The 22,547-nt window shown below is 70.2% G+C and overlaps 4 protein-coding genes across 9 annotated transcripts; 3 read left to right on the forward strand and 1 right to left on the reverse strand.

Annotated features, from left to right (window-relative positions):
• Positions 1-272: 272 nt before the first annotated feature.
• Positions 273-4,460, reverse strand: LOC125184922 (lateral signaling target protein 2 homolog). 3 transcript variants are annotated; one of them, XM_066977011.1, is made up of 13 exons: positions 4,264-4,460; positions 3,314-3,454; positions 3,109-3,246; positions 2,780-2,982; positions 2,616-2,705; positions 2,431-2,541; positions 2,241-2,342; positions 1,913-2,152; positions 1,693-1,820; positions 1,501-1,614; positions 1,233-1,331; positions 987-1,099; positions 273-887 (listed from the first exon to the last, which is right to left on the reverse strand). In XM_066977011.1, exons 1-13 carry the CDS (start codon positions 4,303-4,305, stop codon positions 756-758), a joined length of 1,653 nt encoding a protein of 550 aa, XP_066833112.1. In that variant the 5' UTR covers positions 4,306-4,460; the 3' UTR covers positions 273-755. The 3 variants fall into 3 exon arrangements, with proteins under 3 accessions (XP_066833112.1, XP_066833111.1, XP_066833113.1); XM_066977010.1 differs by having other exon boundaries at positions 987-1,102; XM_066977012.1 differs by having other exon boundaries at positions 987-1,102; positions 2,431-2,520; positions 4,264-4,450.
• A 361-nt stretch (positions 4,461-4,821) lies between these two features.
• On the forward strand, positions 4,822-13,774 carry FAM193B (family with sequence similarity 193 member B). 4 transcript variants are annotated; one of them, XM_066976990.1, is made up of 10 exons: positions 4,822-4,948; positions 7,185-7,424; positions 8,023-8,245; positions 8,589-8,798; positions 9,254-9,668; positions 10,627-10,822; positions 11,188-11,424; positions 11,992-13,009; positions 13,199-13,274; positions 13,387-13,774. In XM_066976990.1, the coding sequence occupies exons 2-10, from the start codon at positions 7,344-7,346 to the stop codon at positions 13,481-13,483; spliced, it is 2,553 nt and encodes an 850-aa protein (XP_066833091.1). In that variant the 5' UTR covers positions 4,822-4,948; positions 7,185-7,343; the 3' UTR covers positions 13,484-13,774. The 4 variants fall into 4 exon arrangements, with proteins under 4 accessions (XP_066833091.1, XP_066833090.1, XP_066833088.1 ...); XM_066976987.1 differs by lacking the exon at positions 4,822-4,948 and adding an exon at positions 5,502-5,759; XM_066976988.1 differs by lacking the exon at positions 4,822-4,948 and adding an exon at positions 5,502-5,759 and having other exon boundaries at positions 8,622-8,798.
• Positions 13,775-13,899: 125 nt separating this feature from the next.
• Positions 13,900-19,995, forward strand: DDX41 (DEAD-box helicase 41). Its single transcript, XM_048080440.2, has 17 exons — positions 13,900-14,012; positions 14,091-14,192; positions 14,282-14,441; positions 14,550-14,624; positions 14,920-14,980; positions 15,577-15,713; positions 15,924-15,996; positions 16,173-16,326; positions 16,450-16,586; positions 16,756-16,918; positions 17,019-17,150; positions 17,278-17,349; positions 17,608-17,704; positions 18,020-18,169; positions 18,301-18,372; positions 18,583-18,693; positions 18,861-19,995. Exons 1-17 carry the CDS (start codon positions 13,989-13,991, stop codon positions 18,995-18,997), a joined length of 1,857 nt encoding a protein of 618 aa, XP_047936397.1. The 5' UTR covers positions 13,900-13,988; the 3' UTR covers positions 18,998-19,995.
• DOK3 (docking protein 3) lies at positions 19,366-22,494 on the forward strand. The gene is made up of 5 exons (XM_048080441.2): positions 19,366-19,710; positions 20,856-21,149; positions 21,228-21,321; positions 21,400-21,572; positions 21,656-22,494. Exons 1-5 carry the CDS (start codon positions 19,366-19,368, stop codon positions 22,388-22,390), a joined length of 1,641 nt encoding a protein of 546 aa, XP_047936398.2. The 3' UTR covers positions 22,391-22,494.
• Positions 22,495-22,547: the final 53 nt, after the last annotated feature.

Raw genomic sequence — 22,547 nt, forward strand, 5'->3', positions numbered from 1 at the left:
CGCGCACGTGCACGCGCACGTGTGCACCCGTGGCTCCGTGTGCAGGCAGCGCGCACAGGTGCGCGTGCACGTGCACATGGGGTGTGCACACCTGCGTGTGCGCGTGCACAGCAGCGCTGCCACCCAGCCCGTGCCCAGGGTGGCCGCTGTCCCCCCCTCGCACCCCCCCCGCCGCCACGGTGGGGCACCCTCACCCCCCCCCCCCGCCCCGTGCACCCACGGGTGCCCCGCCGCCCCGCAGCCCCACGGAGCACAGCGGGGCAGCACGCAGCGGCGCTCGGAGCTGTTTATTGGAACCCTGCCCCTGGTGGCAGGGAGCTCCGGGGGGGCCCCCGGGTGGCAGCCAGCCCCCCCACCCCACCCCACCGCACCCCAGGGCGCGGGCGGCCCCGCCGTCATGTGAGGGCTGTTTGCACCGTCTCGGGACAGGCCCCGGGGGCGGGGGAGACTCTGCCCTGGGCCCAGCAGCAGCCAAAGTTCACCTGAAAAAACGCAACGAAGCAAAAAGGGCCCCAGGCAGATCTCCAGCCCCGCGGGCAGGAGCCTGGCGGCGGCCACGCGAGCCCCACCGGGAGCAGGGGCACGGCCACCACGCACCGGGTGAGGCGGTCCTGCGCCCACCGCGGCCCCGCCGGCACAGCCTGGTGCCGGGCACGGAGCCCTGCTGCCGTGGAGCCGCTCTGCAGCCTCGGCACAGCCGCTCCCAGCGATCCTGCATCCTCCTACGGAGCCAGGTCCTGCAGCCGGGGGGGGCCTCACCGGCTCCGGGAGCGCCATGGCGCGGGCGAGAGGTGCACGGCGTAGCAGTGCGTGCAGACACGCACGGGTTTCGGCTGGCCGTAGTGCGGCAGCGCGGCGGTGTGCGGCGAGCAGCGGGCGCAGAAGATCTGTGGGCACAGAGACGGAGCAGTGTTGAGCAGGTCCGGGACCCCCGCAGCCCCGTGCCTGGCCGCGGAGCCCCATGCCCGGCCCCAGCCCCCCGTTACCTTCCCGCAGCTGCGGCAGTGGTGCCGTCGGCGCAGCAGGGTGAAGGGCGCGCGGCAGGCGCAGCACTGGCTGCACGTGCTGTCCGGCACCCACTCCGGCCGGCCGTGGGCTCCTGCTGGGGAAAACACAAAGGTGAAAGCCCCCTGTGGCCCCATCCTCACCTCGGCCACAGCAACGTCCCCAGCCCTGCGGTGCCACCGGGCCGGCACCGTGCGCCAGCCGAGGGCAGCCCCCATGACCCTCACCTGCCCTCCGGAGCCCGGCTCCCTCCGTGGGGCTGTGGCACAGCGGGCAGTCAGCTACTCGGGGTGCGTCACCCACCTGCAGCTCGCCGTCCTCTTCTTCTGCAGGGACAAGGGAAGTAGATTCAGTGGCCGGGACATGCAGCAGCCCCTGCCCGGGTGGCTGCCAGCAAGCCCAGCTGGGTGCTGCGGCCACATCGTCCCCACGCCTGCTGTCACAGCCCCGTCTTGCCCGGAGGAGAGGAGCCGTGCCCCATGCCCCGTTACTCACTGCTGGTGCCCAAATCCTCTGATGGGTCCCCCTGCGAGGCAACGATCTTGAAGACTGTTTTCAAGATGCTCCGCAGGTCGCTGGCGAAGTTGGTCTGGAGCTGATCGGCCACCCCTGCGCCGCGAGAGCGGGGCTCTTGGTGCTGCTGGGGGGGGCGCGGGGTGGCCGGGGGGAGGCGAGGCGCTCACTCACCTGAGATGCAGACGAAGAGGGTGTGCAGCATGTCCTTGGTGCTGCTGTAGTGCGAGCGCAGCTCCGACCGGCGGGCACCCGGCGGGGCCTCGAGCCGTGGCCCTGGGCCACTTCTGGGGGGCTGGGGGCTGTACGGGGGGAGGCGATGGTCACCCACGGGGTGGCACGAAAAATCTGGACACCCCGGCCCCGCTCCCTCCCCACGCAGACCCCCACGTGCCTGTCCATGCCTGGGCTCTCCACGGCACCGGGGGGGCCCAACCGCCCCGTGCAGGTGTGGGGCGGGGGGGTGGTGTGAGGGGCCTCCAGGAGACCCCATGGAGCGGGGGGACCCGCTCCGGGCATGGCTGCCCCCCAGGTCGGAGGGGTGGCCGGACTGCAGGGATCCTCCGATTCGGCTGTGCACAGGCTCCTCTCCAGCAGGCAGAGCTCCTCCGCTGACAGCACCCGCAGCAGGTCCCTGAGGCAAGGGGACAGCGTGAGCCCCGTGCCACCTCCCCACCGCCACCCCGCAGAGGCACCCGTGTCCCCCCCTCTTGCCCCCATACCTGATCTTCTTCAGGAGGTTGTAGAAGGGGCTGAAAACCCGCGACATCTGCTCGGGGCCGCGCTCCAGGCTGAGGGGACCCTCAGGGTAGATGAGGAGGCCGCTGCGAGGGGACAGCGTGTGACACGGGCTGGCCGCTGGGGCTGGCACGGGGCACCCCCGGGCACCCGTCTGCAGGGGGCTGCACCCACCTGATGATGGCCAGGCGCGGGATGGTGAACATCAGCAGCGGCTCGTAGCCATCGATCATCTCCTGGGTCAGGTAGCCCGAGCGCAGGGCTCTGTCAGGGGGGACACGCAGCCTTACAGCGGGGCTGGGGCAGTGCCGGGGGGCTCAGAGCCCCGGCCCCCCCTCCCCACGTGCCGTGCCCCTCACCTCTCCACCGTCTCGCAGAAGAGCACGATGATCTCCTGCTGCCTGTAGATCTCCTCGGGGGACTTCACCGCCACCAGCGAGGACACGTAGCTGGAGAGTCGGGGAGGCCGTGAGATGCCACCAGCCTCCCCTGGGCCCCCCCATCCCAGCACCCCGGCCCCTACCTGAGCTCGAACTCCGCAAAGAGCCGGTCGAACTGGACGAGCGCAGCCCGCACGGGCTCGGGGTAGGTGCCGGGCTGGCTCAGGCTCTGCTCCCGCAGCACCGTCCGCACCAGCTCCAGGCTGCACAGCAGGTTCCTGGCCCGCGGCCGCAGCTGCGCCCCCTCCGCCTCCTCCACCTCGATGAAGGTCCCCGCCAGGAGACACTGCCGGGACCGAGGGCGGGTCAGGAGCCGGCCCCCGGGGGTCTGCCTGTGGTGGGGTGCGCCCCTCGCCCCCCCAGCCTGGGGGACCCGGTCTCCATCGCCCCCTCCCCGGGGCGCAGGGCTCACCTCGGCAGCGAACAGCATGTGGTTCCCCAGGTTGTCCACCAAGAGCTCCTCGGGGAACTTGACCAGGTAGTCGCGGCTGTGCCGCTGCGTGGGGATGCACTCCTCCATGATGCGCTCGATGACGGCCAGCAGGTGAGCCTGGGGAGGGAACGGGCGTCACCCGCAGCCCCCCCCACGGGGACCGGGGGACGCGGTGGGGCCGTACCTGGCTGAGGTGGAGCTGGTTGAGGAGCACCAGGTACTGCTGCGGGTCCAGCTCGGCATCCAGCCCGTTGATCTCGGCCACCACCCGCGTCACCCGCTCGTCGGCAAAGAAGAACTGCGAGAGCAGCCGGGGGTCGGAGCGCTGCGGGGAGAGCGGAGGGGCGATGGGGGGGGTGCCACGCCGCAGGGCACCGGCTGGGGTCTGCTCCCGGGGGGCAGCACCCCGCGGGGCAGCCCCGCACCGAGCGCTCCCGGCCGAGGCGGCCGTCCCCACCCATGCCTCAGTTTCCCCGGGGCAGAGCAGGATGAACAAGCTCGCCTGCATCCCGCGAGCGTGGGCACGGATCCGTGCGCAGCTGTAAACACCGGACCGGGTGAAAGGTCCGCGGGAAGGCTCCCGGGCAGGGAGCGCGGGGGCACCGGGAAACGAGCTCCGTGCCCCGCTGCTCCCTAAATCTCTCCGCAGGGCCGGGCCCGCAGGGCTGGGGGTGCCGAGGCCCGGTCCCGGCGGCGCTGGGGCGGGCGCGGAGCTGCCCGCTCCCGTCCCGCTCCCGTGAGTCACCGGCCGGGCCCGCCGGCACCGCTCCCTCCTCCGCCCTGCCCCGGGAGGGCCGGGCCCCGCCGGGCTCCCGGCACCCACCGGCGTCGCGGCGAGCCCCCGAGCCCCGCTGCCCGGCCCCGGTGCCCCCGGGGCCGCGCCCTCCCTCCGCAGCGCAGCCCCGGGGCTGCCCCCGTTCCCCGCCCGGCAGCACCGGCAGCGCTCCCCCCCGAGGGGGCTCCGTCCGCCCCCCTCCCCGGCTCGGCCCCGGGTGCCCACCGGCCCCGGTACGCGGGGGGCGCCGCTCCGGGGCCACCGGGGCTGGCGGCCGCCCCGTCCCCGGTACGGTCCCCGGTACGGTCCCCGGCGGCCCCGACGGGGCGGGCGGCGGTGGCCGCCGCCGCCGCTCTCACCTTGGGCCGGTGCAGCCACCTCCGGAGGGCGGCGGGCAGCATGGCGCGACCGGGAGCTCTGCCGCCGCCGCCGCCGCCCGGCTCCCCGAGCCCGCCGCTCGCCGACGGGGCGGGCCGGCACCGGGCACCGCCCGGGGGCGTGACGGGGCGGTGTCCGCCCACCTTCGGGTCTACGGCCGCGGGGACGCGGCCCGCCGGACCCCGTCGCACCCCTGCCCGCCCCGCCCGGCCCGACCCGCGGCGGGACCCGGGGCTTGCCCGGTGCCCGGAGGCGGCCGCCCCCCGACGGGCCGGTTCCTCGCTGCCGTCTCACCGCGGGCGGATCCCCGTCGGGGCGGGCAGGGTGCCCGGTGTCGGTACCCGGTTCCCCCCCGCTCCTCCCGGTTCCCCCGTGCCCCCGCGGCCCCTCCGGTGCCCGCCCCCGCCGGCCGCGGGCCGCAGGGCGGGACGGTCCGGGGGCAGGCGGCTGGTGCCGCACGGCTCCGTGCCCCGGGATGTTGCGGCCGGCGGTAACTCCGATGGCTCGGAGCCTAACGAGCTCAATTCAGCAGCCAAAAATCCACCGGGGACGCACCGAGGCACCGCCCGGGCGGAGGAAGTCCCTGAGTCACGGCTGGCACGGCCGGTCCCGGGGGGCCCGCTGGGCTCGGCTCCGCCGTGCCCGAGCACCGCGCCCACGTCCCCGGTACCGTGAGCGGGACCCCCCCCAGCCGTGGGTAGCGCTGTGCGGTGGGGCTGGGGGCTCGGGGGGGGTCCTCGTCCCCGCGTACCGCGCTCATCCTGCCCGCCGGCACGAGGCTGTGGCGTGGGTGGAGGCATCCCGCGGGGGATTTGGGGGGCCATGTGCTGTAGGGGGGACGGGGGGGCGAGGGGCTGAGCCGGCCCCAGCTCTGCCGGGGGGTTCGGGGTGCCCCGGGGGGGGGGGGGGGCCTGGCGGCGCTGTCCGCGCACAGCACCGGGAGCAGGGTGCTGGGACGCCCCCGGGTGCGGGCCCCGCTGCGCTCCCCGCAGAACCGAGGGGGGGGGGGAGGGCTCCGAGGGGACCCCCCCCCCGAAACCTGCGAGCCCCCCCACACCGAGCTCCGGGCCTCGGGGGCGGGCGGAGCCCGGCGGCGGCTCCCGCCGAGCCTCCTCCGGCCGCCGGGCGGCGCCCCGGTGCGCGGCGCTGCCCGCTCGGGAAATGGCGGCGGCGGCTTCGCCTCGCCGGGCCGCCCCCCCCCGGGCAGGGGCCGGACGGGCCGCGCCGCCATATTGGCTGTTGTCCTGTCTGCGGCGGGCGCCGGGCCGCGCTCGCCATGACTCGCAGGCGGAACAAGGCGGCGGCGGCCACCGGCGGCTCCGCCAACCGCCGAGAACGCCCCGGGGGTGCCGCCGGGCCGACCCCCCCCGCCCCGCCGCCGCCGCCGCCGCCGCCGCCCCCGGAACCTCCCGCCCCGTCCGAGGTGGCGGCGGCGGCGGCGGGCGGCAGCGCCGAGCCGGGCAGAGCCGCCCCGCAGGTACCGGGGGGGGGGGGGGCAGTCCCGGGGGGGTGGGGTTCGGGGGGTGCGGGGCTTGGGGGGGGCGAGCCGGGGGTGCCCGGGGGGTGCCGGTGGGGCGGGGACGGCGGCGGCTCCCCGTGCGCCGCCGGGGGGTGCGGGGGGCTCCGCGCTGCTCGGGGCCGCCCCCCGGGGAGGGGCCGCAGCCCTCGCCCCCCGGCAGTGCGGGGGGGGCCGCTCCCCGAGCCGCCGGTGCTCGCCTGCAGCCGGGGGCCGGCCGCTCCCGCAGCCCCTGCGCGCCGGGACCGCCGCGCGGCCGCCCCCCGGGGGCTGCGGGTGCGCTGCGTGCCCCCACCCCCCCCCAACCGGGGAGGGGGGCGGGGGGTGCCCCCCCAGCTCCCTGTGCCCGGGGGGGCCGCGGGGGGCCGCAGGACGGGCTGGCCCCGCTGCTGGGCGATGCCGCCCGCTGTCCCCAGGGTGCTGCCGCCACCCGCTATGGGGGCGCGCGGCGGGACCGGGGGGCGCGGGTCCCTGCTCCGCAGGGGGTGCGCTGGGCAGCGCCGTCCCCTACAGCATCCCCTACAGCATCCCCTACAGCAGCGGTGCCGCCTGCCCCTGCTGCGGTGCGGGGTGGTCCCGCGGCCGCCGCCTCCCCCCCCCCCAGCCCGCAGCGGCCCGGGGGGCTTTGCGCCCCCCACCCTCTCCTTGGCCTCTGACCTTAGCGTCACCTTGAGCCCGGGGGACGCCATCTGTTCGGCAGCAGCGGCTCGGTGCGCGCTCATTGTCGCGGGGCCCGCCGCAGCCGCAGACAATGGGGGCCCCCCGCGCAGCGCTCGGCTCGGCGCGGCCTCGGGAGAGCCCGCGGGCTGCGGCCCCGTGCCCGCCGCCGTGCCAGGCTGCGAGCCCCGTCCCGTCCTCCTCGCGCACGGAGAGCACCGGGGGCTGCTCCCCGCCCTGGCGCATCCTTGCTGCTGGGTTTGCAGAACAAAGAGGTGGGCGGGGGGGGCTCAGGGGGTGTGGGTGCTGTGATAGGGGGTCCGCGATGGGCAAGGAGGGAGTGTGGTGGCTGCAGGACCCCCCAGCCCGGCCCTGCGGGGTGACATCCGCGGGTCCTGCCCTGCCCTGGGAGTTCCCTTGGTCCCGCCGTAGCGCAGGTGCAGGGGGAGCTGCTGGTGGCCTCGCAGGCTGGCGTGGTGCTACCTGGTGGTGGGACTGGCTCTTGAGCACAGCATGGTCCACCCAGTGGTCTGAGATGCTCACAGCTGGCACATCTTTAGCCTGAGGCCGCTCTGTGCTGCTGGCACAAGGCGCAGACCCACGTGTAGCCTGCGAGAAGCGCTCCGGGTTGATGCCAGCATCCCGAGGGCTGCCCTGGTGCCGGGCTGGGCCCCGCCGCGAGCCGTGCCGTGCCCCAGGCTGACTCGTGGCCCGTGTGTCCCACCGCAGGGGCTGCCCACCGCCAACCAGTCGGTGCAGACGTGCTGCCTGCTCTGCCACCGCGAGCGCAAGGACTGGGGAGGGCCGTCCCACAATGGGCTGGTTTCCCCCGGCGAGAGGCTGCCGCCGGACTTCGTGCCAACGCTCGTGCAGAACCTCCTGGGAGAAATGCCGCTGTGGATCTGCCAGAGCTGCCGGAAGAGCGTGGAGGAGGAAGAGCGGCGGGCGGTGCAGGAGCAGGCCCTGGCGGTACGCGGCCGGGCAGCGGCGGGTGGCAGGGCTGGGTGTCCCGCGAGCGTGGCCTCGCAGCATCGATCGCCCCGTGGCGCGAGCTGGGTGTGCGGGCCCCCTCCTCGCCGCGACTTGAGCTCCTCAAGAGTTGCTCGGGTGGGTCAGAGGGTGGTACGGAGGCTTCCCTGGCAGCCTGAGCAGTGCAGGAGCCGCCTGCCTGGCAGGGCCGGCGGCGCCGCTGCTTCTGTGCCAGCCCCGCTGCACAGCGCCCTGTGCTCGTCCTCCCCGCGCTGCCTGGCCCAGCCCTGGGGCTCTGGGCTGCGGGCACCCAGGGCGATGGGGCAGCGTGTGCCAGGGCAGGTGCCTGCCTGCGTGCAGGGCTCGGGGGGAAAGCGGTGACTTCCCCTGTGGGTCTGTTTAGCCCTGGCCTTTGGCATCCACCTGGCTTGCTGGCCTGGGCCCCGGGAGCCAGGGTGCGTCGCTGCTGGATGGAGGCAGCGAGAGGAGCAGGGGCTCGGATCAGCGGAGGGGCTCTTGGCCCCAACGCCGCGGGGCTGAGGGCGTCCCGCCTCCCCCAGGAGCCTGCTGCTGCTTCACTCTGTGTTTTCCTTGCCAGGTCTCGTTATCCCACACGTCCTGCAAGTCGCAGTCTTGTGGGGGTGGCTCCCACTCCTCTTCCTCTTCCACCTCCTCCTCCTCCTCCTCGTGCCACGGGAACTCAGGGGACTGGGACCCCAGCTCTTTCTTGTCTGCTCACAAGCTCTCGGGGCTCTGGAACTCGCAGCACGCCAACGGGGCCGCGCAGGGCAGTCCCCTTGGGGCCCCCCCCGCTGCACTAGGTGAGTTGAACCCCCGCGGGGCTGAGCAGAGCTTTCTCCCTGCTCCTCGGCTGAGGCTGCTTCCTTGCAGGCACCGGACCGGCGGGCAGGGGAGGTGGGCTGGGTCTCTGCATGCCGGCTGGGTGCCTGGGTGCCACCCTCTGCTGCAGCAAAGGCAGAGGTGCTGGGCTTTCAGTGCGTTCTGCTTTGCCGTGAGTGCTGCTCCAGCACCGTGTTGGCGTGCCACGCTGCGGGCAGGGTAGAGCGGGGTGGCTGCGAGCATGCTTGAGCTGCTTTTCCCCCCCCACAAAATGGCCAGGGGACGCCAGGCAGTAGCCAGGCCCTCGCTCTGCTTTCCTTTCAGGCGACAAGCACCCCAGCCTGGCTCTCTCCCCAGAGTGTGTCGGCCAGGCTCCTGCCGCGGCGCCGGGGCTCAAGGCCTGTCCCTACAGCCACGCGGCCTCCCCCACAGCCGGCAGCGCCGCCCCGGGCTCGCCTCTGCCTACCTCACTCGACTTCTGCAAGACGCTGCCGAAGCAGTTCAAAAGCATGTGCCGGAGGGCCACCCCGCCAGGTGCGTGCGCTGGGGCAGGGCTGGCCTCGTCCTCCCAGCCCGCTGCTCTGCGCTGCCTTCTCCAGCCCCCTCTTTCCCCTCACTCTGCTCCATGTGGGGCTGGGCCAGGTCCTGCGGGGGAGACAAGGGGCTGCCGAGGACCCTCGCGAGCAGGGATGGCTTTGAGCCCACGTTCCCCGCGGGGAGGCAGGGTTGGTCCCGTGGAGAAGCAGCCCAGAGAGCAGAGGCGCTCGCTGTCCTTCTCCCTCTGGAGCAGCCCCTGCGCTTTGTCTCCTGGCTGAGGACGTGCTGTGGCACCTCTTGGCACTAGCAGAGGTGTGGGAGCCTTCTCTAGGCTCGTGTGGAGCTCGCGCTGAGGGACCCGTGCGATTTTGGGCGCGGGGTGGCTCTGAGCATGCCCCCGACCCACGCAGGACAGCCAGCATCTGACCATCTCTGCTTCTGCCCGCCCGCAGGTGAGGCCTTCCACTCCTCAGAGCACCATCAGCACTCGGACCTCACCGCTCCTCCCAACAGCCCCACCGGCCTCCCCTCGCAGCCGCCGGCGCTGGTGCCCTCCAAGCAGCCCCCTGCCCACGCGGGGCCCTTCGGCTCCCCTCCGCACGTCCCGCCGGGCTCCTCCCCGCAGCCCGCGCTCTTCCCCGCGCCCAGCGTGCAGGCGGCAGCCCCGAAGCCAGCGTCCGAGCCCCCTCCCGCTGGCGTCGCCTCCCACGGCCCGGGGTCGTGCAAGAGCCCCCACCTGCCCCCCGCCAACGTGCCGCTGCTGAAGATGCCGCCTCCGCTTTCCGGCTGCGCCCACCCGTGCAACGGGCACTGCAGTACTTCGCTCATCCCTCCGCCTGCCTCCCACCAGCTGCCCGGCACGAACAGGTGAGTGGGCGACCCCCGCGTGCTTCCAGCCTCTCCTCCTGGCCAATGCGCCCTTCCTCCCACCCTGCGCAAGGGTGCTCCTTCCCCATGTGAAGGCATCGACCGCTCTGGAGCGGTGGTGCGGAGCTGCCGGGGTTGCGGGCCGGGTCCGTAGCCGCAGACCCCCGGTCTCAGGGGGTTAAGCCCTTTTTCTCCGCGTGTGTCTTCTCTGTGCGGTTGTCCCGTAGTACTGCGGTGCAGAAGAGACTCTGCTCGCTTGCTCCTCCTCCAGTTAAAAGACCCAGAGGAGCCGCCTGGCCGGCCTGCTGGTGGCCACCAGGACCTTTGTCAGTGAGACCCGAGGGACTGAGCAAAGGTCCTCGAGAAGACGAAGCCCGCGGACCGCTGGTTCTGCTCGCCTGCTCCTCTGGCCCTCCTCGGGCTGCCTGTGCCTGGGAAGAGAGCACGCTGAGCCCAGGGCGCTGGTCCCTCTCCTCTGCTTAGCGCTCCCCGCGGAGGGCCAGCCGGGTCTCGAGCAGGAGCTAGAGGAATGGCGCTGTGGGCTCTGCCCCGGCCACCCCGGCCTTGAGCTGGGCGGGCCGTGCCCATGGGAGTTGTGCCCGCCCGCGCGTGGGGATGTCTGGCAGCTGCGTGGGGATGTCTGGCAGCTGCGTGCAGTTCCAGCGTTTCTCACCCGTGCTGCCTGCTGCCCCCAGTGAGTACCGCTCCCTGCCCTGGGATCAGCTCGTGGCCTCGCAGGGGACGGTTCTTGGAGCTCTGCCGTGCCAGAGGCGCTGGGAGGCGAGGAGCTAGAGGTGCCTTCTGCTCTGGGCTCCTCCGCTGCAGGAGGAGGGTGCAGGGGACGTGGTTTGTCTGCCCTGCGAGTCGTGCTCTGGCACGGGAGGGGTGCTCCTACACACCTAGCGCCGGGTGATTCTGAGCCCCTGGGTTCCCCCTCACCTCTCGCCCTTCTCCCCAGGGACCCCTCTTGCAAAGGGCACAAGTTCCCAAACGGCACCGGCTGCCACCCGCCGCAGCCGTGCGAGGCGGACGAGGGGCTCGGGGAGGATGAGGACAGCAGCTCGGAGCGCAGCTCCTGCACTTCCTCCTCCACCAACCAGAAGGACGGCAAGTTCTGCGACTGCTGCTACTGTGAGTTCTTCGGCCACAACGCGGTGAGTGAGGGGCTGCTCTGCAGCCACCCCCGGCCTTCGGGCTCTGCTCTGCGCTGTGAAGTTATGAAGTCTGTGTGAAGGGTGGGAAGCTCGGGCCACAGCTGCCCTCTGCCATCATGGGTACCCCCTGCACCCCGTTGATTTCCCTCCTGCCTCATCAGCTTGTTGGTCCCCTTGCTCTCAGCCTCCTGCCTGTCAAACCCTGTGGCTTGGCAAAGAGTTTGGCAGGGGCTGCGCTCACTCGTCCCGCTGTGACCTCAGGGACAGGAGCAGTTGGGGAGGGCAGTGGGGGACCCGTGTGGAAGCTGGGGCTGCCTGGTCTGGTCCCTGTGCCTGCCAGGCCTGACAGGTTTTGCCTCCCGCAGCCCCCAGCCGCTCCCACAAGCCGCAACTACGCTGAGATCCGGGAGAAGCTGCGTTCGCGCCTCACCAAGAGGAAAGAGGAGCTGCCGCAGAAGCTAGGGCACAACAGCGGCTCGGGAGAGCCGGCTGTGGACCACCGTAACGTGGACGAGCTGCTGGACTACATCAACAGCACGGAGCCCAAGCCCCTGAACAGTGCCAAGGCGGCCAAGCGGGCACGGCACAAGCAGAAGAAGAAGGTGAGGCTGGGCAGAGGGAAGGGCTGCTCTGTGCCACGTCCTGTTGTGCAGGGTGGGGACAGCGTGCAAGAGGGGAGGCCTGTCCTCCGCATCTTGGAAGGTCAGGCCAAGACTGCGCCTTGCAGGGCTTTGCCTTCTCTTTCTTCATCCTTTTGGTTTCTTCGGCTCTGTGTCCTTTACTGCCCCTCTGCCCTGAGGTGACAGCAGTGCTCCATGGGGGGAGCTTCCATGGGGGGCTTCCCTGTGCCTCTGTTCATACAGAGGGTACCCAAAACACCTGGGAGGGCCAGACTGCTCTGTTCTGCCCGCTGCAGGCTGGGGCTCTGATAAACAGCACGGCTCTGTAGTGGAAAGAGGCAGTGCTGTGACAGCTTCTGCTGTTTGCTGCTGCCTCGTGCCCAGAGTGGTGGCTGTTGTGGTGCCCACAGTGGACACCTGACAGTTCGGGAGCTGTGGACGACATGGGAAAGCCGTGCTGAGCACTGGCCCTCAGTTTGCTGCCTGACAAGGCTAATGCGTGGCCTGCATGTGTGTCTCTGACCCATCTGACCTTCTCCTGTGTTGCAGGAGAAGGAGAAAGCCCAGCTGGAAGCGGAGGCCCAGAAGCGTGCAGAGCGAGCCCCTGCAGCCAGCCAGACCAGGGAGCCGGCCGAGGAGAAGCTGCTGGAGTGGCCGGAGCTGGAGCTGGAGCGAGTGAACAGCTTCCTCAGCAGCCGGCTGCAGGAGATCAAGAACACCATCAAGGACTCCATCCGGGCCAGCTTCAGCGTCTATGACCTCAACCTGGACGTCAACGACTTCCCCAAGAAGGCAGCTGTCCTGGAGCAGAAGAACCTGCTCTCCCACCTCAACGGCTCCTCCGACCTGCAGGACATAGACCTGGCCCTCGCCCCGCTCAGCCTGGGCCCCGCCAAGAGCCACGCGCTGCTCCGGGGCGAGTTGGGCCCCCGATGGGGCGAGGGGCCGGGGGAGCCGCCGCCAGCCCCGCCGGCTGAGAACGGCGTGGTGAAGCGCCTCAGCGCCGTGCCCAGCCTCTCCCGCATGATCTGGGTGCAGTCCAAGGCCGCGGACTCCGCCGTGGACGGTAGCGGGCTGAGCCCGGAGCCCAAGGAGGGGCCGCAGCCCAAGGGGCTGGAGCCACCGGAGCAGGCGCCGGCGGGAGGCCGGCAGCGGAAAAACAAGCGGCAGAGCGGGCAGGTGAAGAAGGGGGACGGTGCTGCGGCGCCCGGGGGCCAGGCCAGGCTGGAGAGCCCTGGCGCGAAGGGGCAGGTGCTGGGAACCAAGCACCCTTCGAAGCCCGGCGCCACGGAGCCGCAGCGGGCGGGTGGCTGCGCCGAGGCGGTGGAGGGCAGCAAGGGGCAGCCCTGGGGCTGCGGCAGCGCCAGGCCGGAGAAGGAGAGGAGCGGCGACTGGAAGGGCCGGAGGGGAGAGGGCAAAGCCGAGCTGCCGGATCCGGCACAGCCGCCCAACGCGGCCCCCGGGGACCGGCAGCTGCCTCACCCCACTGCTCGGGGGGGGTCCCCCCAGCCCAAGGGCAAGAGCAGGAAGAGCCGGAACAAGGTGGAGAAATCCAGTACCTCTATTGGTGAGTGTCAGCGGCTCTGTTCTGTGGTCCCTTCCCCAAACCAGCCCTTCCCCTGCCCGCTGCCACCCCCCTTCCCGTCCCCGTGCCCTGGTGGGGGGAGTCCTGTCCCTGGAAGAACGGTGATGGGAGGGAGCTGGGCATCTAGCATGCCACCGTATCGTGCTGACCCGTTGTTCTCTGCCTTGCCAGATGACGTGTTCCTGCCCAAGGACTTAGACGGGGTAGAGATGGACGAGACTGACCGAGAAGTGGAGTATTTCAAGAGGTGAGGCGGCATCACCTGGCACGGGACGGGGGCTGGGTCCGGGAGCTGGCTCTCACCCCCGGGCTGGTCGGGGAGCTGCTGGCTCACGGGGGCTCTCTCCTTTCCCCGCCAGGTTCTGTCTGGACTCTGCCAAGCAGACGCGCCAGAAGGTGGCCGTGAACTGGACCAACTTCACCCTGAAGAAAACCACTTCCAGCGCAGCGCAGTGAGGCGCGGGGCCGCCCCCCGCCCCCGGCCGCTCCGCTCTCCTCACTGTGCCCCTCGCCACCGCCCTCCCCGGGGGTCCCCCCGGCTCTCCTCTGTGGGGTCCCCCCTCGGGGGGGGTCCCGGTGCTCTCCTGCCCCGCGGGACCCCCGGGGCTCCCTTCGCCCCCTTCCTCCCCGCCGCGGGGTCACCCCCGCCCCGGCCGTCCCCTTGCCCCTCTCCGCCCGGCTCCCTGCGGGGAAGAAAGGCCCGTGCTGGACCCAATAAAGAACTTTTTAATTTTTTATTTTATTTAACCCCAGCCTCTGCTGCTTTTGTTCTGCGCCCGGGGGGTGGGGGGGGCTAGATGGGGGAGGGGGGGCGGAGAGCCTTCGCGCGCGCCTTCTGAGGAAGTTTGACCTCCGAGGCGACCCGTAGCGAGTGCGGAAGGAGGGGAGCGGCTCGCGGCGTTGCTAGGCGACAGCCCGGCACTTCCGGCGGGCGCCATTTTGTATCCGGGGCGGTGGCGCCATGGAGGCCGCGGCGGGCAGGAAGGTGAGGCGGCGGCCCCTTCAGCCCCCATAGCCCCCCTGGGGCCACTTCTCCCCGCCCTCATCTCGCTTCTCCCCGCAGAGGCAGCGGGAGGAGGCGGCCGAGTCGTCCGAGCTGTCCGGGGAGGAGGAGGACGCTGACTACGTGCCCTACGTGCCGGTGAAGCAGCGCAAGCAGCAGATGGTAACGGGGGGCCGGGGGGGCGGGGGGGGGCAGGGCGGCCCCGTCCCGGTGCGGCGCCTCACAGCCGGCCTCCCCGCGGTGCCCCCCAGCTGCAGAAGCTGCTGCAGATGCGGCGGAAGGTGGTGTCGGAGGAGGAGCAGCGGGACAGCGGCGGCGAGCAGCGCGGCGACGAGGATGACATCCCCCTGGGGCCGCAGTCTAACATCAGCCTGCTGGACCAGCACCAGCACCTCAAGGAGAAAGCGGAAGGTGGGGGGGGGAAAGCTGGCAGCAGGCAGCAGGGCCGGGCAGCTGTCAGGGCCGGGTGGCCGTCTGGGGGTGCCGGGGCCATCTCACGGCTTCCCTGACTCTCCCCAGCTCGGAAGGAGTCAGCCAAGGAGAAGCAGCTGAAGGAGGAGGAGAAGATCCTGGAGAGCGTGGCAGAGGGCCGAGGTGAGTGCTGGGAGCTCTGTGGGCTGCGGGCACATCTGTAGAGCTGTGGGGCAGCAGGAGGGGCGCTGCCTGCCTTGCAGTGCTCGGTGATGTTCCACCCTGGGGTTGGGAAAGGGATCCCGCCGTGAGTTCCCCAGCTGGCCCCTGACTGCCTGGCTTAGCTGGGAGCGTGCTGTCACTGCAGCCCTCAGTGCTCCTGCACCCGGAGGTGCTGGCTGGCTCACTGTCTTAGCCTAATGTCTGCGTGCATGGAGGTGGAGAGCGCTCTCTGATCTCGTTGGCCTTGTTCTTGCAGCCCTGATGTCAGTGAAGGAGATGGCAAAGGGTATCACCTATGATGATCCCATTAAAACCAGGTGTGTTTCACAGTGTGGAAGTTGTCTTTCCGGAAACCTCACTTCCTCGCAGCTGACAAGAGCAAGACGCTGTGCAGCCTGGTAGGAAGAGCACTGCTCTGTGGCCACCAGCTTTACTGCACTGCCTGGCTTCATGCCCCTGTATGTCAAATCAAAGGCTGCTGAGTTATTCAGGATGTTGTTTTATGTACAGCGAGACTTGTTGGAATGCATTTATGTAAAACTTGAAGGCTTGAGCTGGGCTTTCAGATCTTGGGGAAGACTAAGCTAGAGAAAAAAGGGGAAAGCTCAAGGAGCCAGCGCTGCTCAAAGCTCCGCAGTGTCAGGGAAACAACCAGGATGTGTCCAGATGGCGTTGGCGTGGTTCGTTTGTTATCTCTAGGCTGCTCTCGGGTGTTAGCCGGGGCTTCTTACTTGGAACTGGGGGAGGTATTTCATGGACTGGCTTGGGTCTGCTTATGAAGCCCCTTGGGGTCACCTCTTTTCCGTGGTGGGATAACAGCTCGCCAGGGAGTTCTCCTCGGCCTCTGTTGGTGCTGCTGGCTCTGAAGTCCCGGGACATTTTGCATCCTGACCTTCCCCTCTTGCCTTCCCAGCTGGAGAGCACCTCGTTACATCCTGGGCATGTCCGAGGCCCGGCATGATCGCGTCCGCAAGAAGTACCACATCCTGGTGGAGGGGGAGGGCATCCCGCCTCCCATCAAGAGCTTCAAGGAGATGAAGTTTCCAGCAGGTGGGACCCCGGGGGGGTCTTCTCTGGGGACACTTGTGTCCGGCAGCGAGCAAAGGTGTCAGATCTTTTGCGCTGTCCTAGCTTAAATTCACAAGTGGTTGTGTCACCTGGCTGCTGCTGTCAAATGGCTGCTGCTGAGGGAGGAATTCAAAGGGAAAATGGGGGAAAAACTTTGGGTAGTGAGAGTGTGTGTCCCTTGCTCTCTGACAGCTATCCTGAGGGGCCTGAAGAAAAAGGGAATCCAGCAGCCAACGCCTATACAGATCCAGGGCATCCCAACGATGTGAGTGCTCTCACCCCGTCCTAGGGTGGGGAACATTTCCCCCCCTCCACCCCCCAAGCAGTGTAAAGCGGGCGCTGTGCCCTGGTGACAGCGAGCCCCTTCACCCCGCTCAGGCCTTGAGGCCTGATCCCCCCCTGTAATTCCGCGGCTCACCGCCAGCCCTGTTTCTCCGGCAGCCTCTCGGGAAGGGATATGATCGGCATTGCCTTCACTGGCTCTGGGAAGACCTTGGTGTTCACCCTCCCCGTTATCATGTTCTGCCTGGAGCAGGAGAAGAGGCTGCCCTTTTCCAAGCGGGAGGGACCCTACGGGCTCATCATCTGTCCCTCCGTGAGTGCCTGGGGCGCAGTGGAGGCGGGGAGGAAGCTTTTAGCGATGTCAAGCACCGATCCCACGCTCTCCCTGCTTGGGAAGGAATTAACGGGCAGGAATTAACGCGTTTTCTCTCCGCAGCGGGAGCTGGCCCGGCAGACGCACGGCATCATCGAGTACTACTGCCGCCTGCTGCAAGAGGACGGCCTGCCCCCGCTGCGCTGCGCCCTCTGCATCGGGGGCATGTCCGTCAAGGAGCAGATGGAGACCATCAAACAGTGAGGCCCGGTGGGGAGGAAGCCCTTTGGCCGGGAGCTGTGCTCGTGTTTGCTGGCGGGAGGCCGAGGGGCGGGGGCCAAGGGGACGTGCCGGGCAGATGGTACAGGCCCCGGGTGTTGTGTGGGGCAGGAATCCACGCGCCCGACCGCGGCTTTTCTCGTCCCACAGTGGCGTGCACATGATGGTGGCGACCCCGGGCCGCCTCATGGACCTGCTGCAGAAGAAGATGGTGAGCCTGGACATCTGCCGCTACTTGGCCTTGGACGAGGCTGACAGGATGATCGACATGGGCTTCGAAGGGGACATCCGCACCATCTTCTCCTACTTCAAGGTACTGGGCTGGTACGATACGAGCGCCCTGAAGCTCGATCCTTACACCCACCTCTTTGGGCGAGCGCTGAGTCCTTGCCTGTGCCCTGCTCCCCACGCAGGGCCAGCGGCAGACGCTCCTCTTCAGTGCCACAATGCCCAAGAAGATCCAGAACTTTGCCAAGAGTGCCCTGGTGAAGCCCATCACCATCAACGTGGGGCGAGCGGGTGCTGCCAGCCTGGACGTTGTGCAGGTGAGGTGGTCGGGAGCTCCCTGTGTGGAACCCAGCGTGGTCCTCGGGGGCGCCGGTACCTCTCCCTGCCTGCCATGGTGTTAATTTCCCTGCTGTCTGCCTGACCCGTCTCTGTGCTCCTTCCTAGGAAGTGGAGTACGTGAAAGAGGAGGCCAAGATGGTGTACCTCCTCGAGTGCCTGCAGAAGACTCCGCCACCCGTGAGTAACGCGCTCTGGCTGCCCTGGGCACGCCGCAGCCCCCGGCTGGGTGGTGGCCAGCAGCGGGGACGTGGCCGTGGCGCTGCCAGGCTCTGCCCTGCGCGGGGGCGGGCGCAGGGGGGAGCCGTGCTCTGTGTCGGTGCTGGGCCTGGAGCTGTCGCAGCCCCCGTTCAGCAGGGGGGAACGCGTTTCTCGGGGCGCCGCGCTCTTTGCCAGCACGCGCGGGCCGCTTTCGCCAAGGTGTCTGCGTCATGGCAGGTGCTGATCTTTGCGGAGAAGAAGGCAGACGTCGATGCGATCCACGAGTACCTGCTGCTCAAGGGGGTGGAGGCCGTGGCCATCCATGGGGGCAAAGGTCAGTGAGAGCGCCGCGGAGGTGTGAGCCTGTCTGATCCCGCTCACAGGGTGTAGGGTCCCAGCACGCAGCGGTTTGTGGTGGTCCAAGGGCAGAATGGGCTGGTGTCAGCAGCCCTAGGAGCGCACACCGCTGCGGTCACTGTCACAGCAGGTGTAAACGTCGTGCAGGTCCCTCTGCTCCTTTATTTGGGGAGAGGATGCCTGAGTCCTCACGCAGGCCGAGTGGTGCTCGCCTTTGAGGCCGCAGGGGTTGCTGCAGGAGGTAGGACCAGGAGCTCTGCCCCCGCTGATCTCCTGTGCTGGGCCTTTGCAGATCAGGAGGAACGGACAAAAGCCATCGAGGCCTTCCGGGACGGGAAGAAGGACGTGCTGGTTGCCACCGATGTCGCTTCCAAGGGCCTGGACTTCCCGGCCATCCAGCACGTCATCAACTACGACATGCCGGAGGAGATCGAGAACTACGGTGCGGAACGGGTGCGGCGGGAGGGCGGCTGCGTGGGTGCGGGGCTGTGTGCCTGTCCTGGTGCTCGCCGGGGCAGGGGCTGGCCGTCGCGTTGCCTTTCCCCGAGCCTGACCCTCGCTGCTCCTCTGCAGTTCACCGCATCGGGCGCACAGGCCGTTCAGGCAACACCGGCATTGCCACCACCTTCATCAACAAAGCCTGCGGTGAGGAACGGTTTGGGGCCGGGGGAGCCGGGGGGTGGGCTGCAGCCCCAAGCAGCCGGACAAAGCTGCCCCGGATTTGACGAGGGAAACGTTCCCAAGCACGCAGGGATGAGTGATGGCGGGGAAGTCAGGGCTCCGCACGTCATCCTTGGGGCGCTCTGGGGTCGGGCTCCTGCTGGGGCTGCGTCCGATCCGCGTCTCTGCCCCCAGATGAGTCGGTGCTCATGGACCTGAAGGCTCTGCTCCTGGAGGCGAAGCAGAAGGTGCCACCCGTGCTCCAGGTGCTGCACTGCGGGGACGAGACCATGCTGGAGATCGGAGGTGAGAGAGCCCGGGCTGGAGCTGGGAACTTCCGCGGGGACTCGGGCTGCAGACAGCGCCCCCGTTGCTTGCGGGGTGGCTCCTGCCTCCCCGCCCTGTGGGGTGCTGCCTCGTCGCCCGGCCTGGCGTGGTTACGGCTCAGCCTGACCCCGTTCCTCCCGTTACAGGGGAACGCGGCTGCGCCTTCTGCGGCGGCCTGGGCCATCGCATCACGGACTGCCCCAAGCTGGAGGCGATGCAGACCAAGCAAGTCAGCAACATCGGCCGCAAGGACTACCTGGCCCACAGCTCCATGGACTTCTAGCCTGGCTGGGTTTGGGTTCCCTTCCAGCCGGGGCTCACATTCCAAAACCCAGAGCAGCCCTGGCCCAGAGGCCTCTCCTGCGCGGCTGTGGCCTGCTTTTGGGGCTGTTGCTCGCCCAAACTCCTGCCCTAGGAGGTGTGTGGAGCAGTACTGCAGCAGCCCACTACAGCAGCACGCTGCCGTGAGGTGCTGAGCAAGCAGGTAGCAGCGCCCAGCGGGACGAGGAAGCTCCGGGGGCTGCTCCCCCTGCCCAGCGGTGTGTCCAGGGTCTTACATGCTGCCCCCTGAAGCCCCCCAGCCTTGCCCCCGTACTTCGTTCCGTGCATCCTCAGCTCGTGGCTGTTCCTGTTGCCACCAAAAGAGCCCTGATGCAGCCGGGCTGGGCGTACTGCGCTCGCGTCGGGCGGTCCCCTGAGAGCTTCCCCCGCTCTCGCGGCATGCGTTCTGCCCTGCTGCCCCGCTGCGAGAGGAAGGGCGGACGGACACCTCCTGTGGCCCAGCCTCTGCCCCTCGTCCCACACACCAAAAAGGGGAAGTCTCTGCGAGAAGGAAGTCTGCCTGCCCCATGCAGTTGCTTCGGCTGCAGTCACGTTTCTGTGCCGCTGCCTGCCCGAGTCCCAGAGCCTCGCGCTGACCGCCGGGGCTGCGCGGGGCCCATGGAGAGCCCCGTGAAGGATGGCATCCTCTATGTGCAGCACTGCAAATTCGGGAAGGTAAAGGGCAGAGGGGGGATTTGAGGCTGGCTACAAGGTTTGCCCTGATCCATTTTCACGCTAGGCCTGCGCCCCCCGCCGCTGGGGAAGGGGGGGGGAACGGAGCCAGACCCCTTTGGGCCCCCCCAGGGAGAGCCCTGCGCTCCGTAGCCCCCCCAGCGGGCTCCCCCGCGGCCGAGGGGACCCATCCGTGCAGGCACCTGCTGGTGCTCAGCCCCGCGTGCTGTGTCCCTCTCCTCGCTTGGTCACCGCGGGGCTCCTGATTAATAAAGGCGTGGTAACGAGGCGCGGCTCCTGTGTGCCGGGGGAGCAGCGACGTGGGACGGTGGTCTGAGCATCGCCCTGGGGCAGTGCTGCAGGGAGAGCTGCTGGGCCTGGGGCGGGCAGCGGGTGCCGTGGCCCTGCGGGGGCCTTACGGGTGACTGCGGCAGTCCCTGTAGGGTGGATCCAGCGCCAGGGGGGCTGTAAGGTGGGGCGTTCACCGACCCCTGGCCTCCCCGTGCTCACTGGATGTGCGGGGCTGCCGTCGTGCCCTCGGTGCTCCCAGAGCTGCTCCCGCCTCCCTGCCGAGCAGGAGCCGAGTCCCGGCGATGAAACGGGCAGTGCCTACGTGCGTGGGGCCGCTGCCCTGCCGCGTGGGAGGCAGCAGATATTCTGGGTGCTCGGCAGCGTGTGTCTTTTTTTTCCAGGGCGGAGGCTGGGCCGTGTGCTTCGAGGTGCACGGGGCCACGCACCCCCTCTATTCCATGACGGGCTGGGAAGGCGCTGGTACCGCAGAGCTCCCCTGGGAGGAAGCGGGCTGCGAGCTGCAGGGCCTGGCTGTGCTGAGGCCCCGTGCAGATGTCAGGCTGCCAGCAGGAGCCCCAGCAGCTCAAAATGGCTTTAATTTGCATCACGGTCCGTCCTGAGAGCAGCTCGCGGGGCTCAGCTGCGGCAGCGGCAGCGGCGGGCTGGCCTTTGCAGCAGGGAACTAAGCACAGGACCCGGTGCTCAGCGAGCCGCAGCGAGCGATGCTGAGGGTGCTCGCAGCGAGGCCCCTGCCTCTGTCCTGTCCCCGGTGGGCTCTGCAGAGGCAGCGCGGACGTGGCAGGCAGCTCTGCTGACCCTTTTTTTTCCCCCCTATCTGTGCCCTTCCTGCGCTCCAGCGGTCCTGGAGGAAGGTGCGGGCGCAGCTCTTCGCTGCCAGCCCCTCCGGCGTGGCCCGCATGGAGAAGTTCGACGTGCGGGACGACGGCAAGGCGCTGGGCAAGTCCTCCCTGCGCCGCTGCGCCCGCCGCGTGATCCGCCTCTCGGACTGCGTCTCCGTGGGCCCCGCGGGGGCCGAGAGCTGCCCCAAAGCCACCGCCGCCTTCTACCTCACCACCACGGAGAAGAGCTACGTGCTGGCGGCCGAGCAGCGGGACGAGTGGATCGAGCAGCTCTGCCAGCTGGCTTTCCAGGTACCGCCGGCACCGCTCGCGCCGCTCCCGGCCCCGGCGAGCCCGGGGGGGGGCTGCGCTCACCTCCCTCTGTTTCAGGGCACCAAGCAAGCAGCGCCGGGCAGCGCCAAGCCCCAGCCCGGCACCGACGTCCCCATGGAGGAGAACTCCCTCTACTCCTCGCGGCAGGACCGTATGTGCGGCGGCGGGCCCGGGGTGGGCTCGGGCTGGGCGCAGCGGGGCTGACCCCGGCCTCGCTCTGCTCCCCCAGTGACCGATTTCCCGGTGCTGCTGCTGCGGACGGACGCGGCCACCCGCTGCGGCCTCCACGGGCACTACCTGCTGGCCGCCCTGCCCCACAGCCTGACGCTGAAGGACATGCAGTCCCGGCAGCCCCTGCTCACCTGGCCCTACCCCTACCTCCGAAAATTTGGCCAAGATCAGGTGCGTGCCCCTCGCCCTCCCCGCGCCCGGTGCCTGCCCCCACGGCAGCTGCCAGCCCCTCACCCTGCCCTCCGACCCTGCAGAACGTCTTCTCCTTCGAGGCCGGCCGCCGCAGCGACTCCGGCGAGGGCACCTTCACCTTCAGCACCCCGCGGGCCCTGGAGCTGTGCCGGGCCGTGGCCGCCGCCATCGCCTCCCAGCAGCAGGGCAAGGACGCGGCGGAGCCCCAGCTCTCAGCGCAGAGCCTCGAGCCCCCTCCGAGGGGACCGGGGGCCAAGGATCCCCAGCCCAGCCCGCCTGTGGGGAGGGCGCAGCCCGGCTCGCACCCACCGCCCCCCCGTCTCTGCTTCCACCCATCGGAGCCCGAGCCCCCCGGCCCTATCGTCTACGCCTCCATCGCTCGGGGCCAGCAGCCTCTCTTCGGGCCGGGCCGGCCGGCACCTGGCGAGCCCTGGGCGGGGGGGAAGCCGCCCCCCGAGCACCTCTACGAAAATATCTTCACCGCCGAGCCGGGGCCGCCCGGTGCCCCCCCGGAGGAGGAAGAGGATGATGAAGAAGAAGAAGAAGGGCGGTGGGAGCTGGGCAGCCGCCAGGCCCCCGAGGGCCGCAGCAGCGAGGCTGCTCACGTCTACGACCCCCGCAGCTCCCCGGCCCCGCGGCGGGGCAGCCCCCAGCCCCCTCCCCAGCAGCCCTGGGGCCGGGGGGCGGCGGAGGAGCCCCCGGGGGGGCGCTCGGGCCCCAAACCCCCCGGCAACCTGCGGGCCCGCTTGGTGCGCCTGCTGAGCCGGGAGGGGCCGGGCCCGCGGGACTGGCTCTGAGCCGCCCCGGCTCGGTTCGCCTCTGCTGCTCAATAAACGGCCTGCGCCGCACCCGGCTCCGCTGCTGCTCCGCGGGGCCGCGCACCGGGACCGGCCCCGGCCGCGGGAACGCGCCCGCCCCCCCCCCCAGCCCCGTCCCGTCCCTCCCCGCCAGGGG

Source organism: Anser cygnoides, chromosome 14, assembly GCF_040182565.1.
Source record: "Anser cygnoides isolate HZ-2024a breed goose chromosome 14, Taihu_goose_T2T_genome, whole genome shotgun sequence".
Taxonomy (NCBI): domain Eukaryota; kingdom Metazoa; phylum Chordata; class Aves; order Anseriformes; family Anatidae; genus Anser; species Anser cygnoides.

Coding starts and splice junctions, on each gene's coding strand:
- FAM193B (XM_066976987.1), top strand. CDS start 5,559: ATGACTCGCAGGCGGAACAAGGCGGCGGCGGCCACCGGCGGCTCCGCC. Junction 7,425..8,022: donor TGCAGGAGCAGGCCCTGGCG/GTACGCGGCCGG, acceptor TTTCCTTGCCAG/GTCTCGTTATCCCACACGTC. Junction 8,799..9,253: donor CCGGAGGGCCACCCCGCCAG/GTGCGTGCGCTG, acceptor GCCCGCCCGCAG/GTGAGGCCTTCCACTCCTCA.
- LOC125184922 (XM_066977010.1), bottom strand. CDS start 4,305: ATGCTGCCCGCCGCCCTCCGGAGGTGGCTGCACCGGCCCAAG. Junction 2,542..2,615: donor TTCTGCGAGACGGTGGAGAG/GTGAGGGGCACG, acceptor CCCCGCTGTAAG/GCTGCGTGTCCCCCCTGACA. Junction 2,153..2,240: donor AACCTCCTGAAGAAGATCAG/GTATGGGGGCAA, acceptor CCCTTGCCTCAG/GGACCTGCTGCGGGTGCTGT.
- DOK3 (XM_048080441.2), top strand. CDS start 19,366: ATGCAGCCGGGCTGGGCGTACTGCGCTCGCGTCGGGCGGTCCCCTGAG. Junction 21,322..21,399: donor CTACTCCTCGCGGCAGGACC/GTATGTGCGGCG, acceptor CTGCTCCCCCAG/TGACCGATTTCCCGGTGCTG. Junction 21,573..21,655: donor GAAAATTTGGCCAAGATCAG/GTGCGTGCCCCT, acceptor CCGACCCTGCAG/AACGTCTTCTCCTTCGAGGC.
- DDX41 (XM_048080440.2), top strand. CDS start 13,989: ATGGAGGCCGCGGCGGGCAGGAAG. Junction 14,193..14,281: donor AGCAGCGCAAGCAGCAGATG/GTAACGGGGGGC, acceptor GGTGCCCCCCAG/CTGCAGAAGCTGCTGCAGAT. Junction 14,981..15,576: donor GATGATCCCATTAAAACCAG/GTGTGTTTCACA, acceptor TTGCCTTCCCAG/CTGGAGAGCACCTCGTTACA.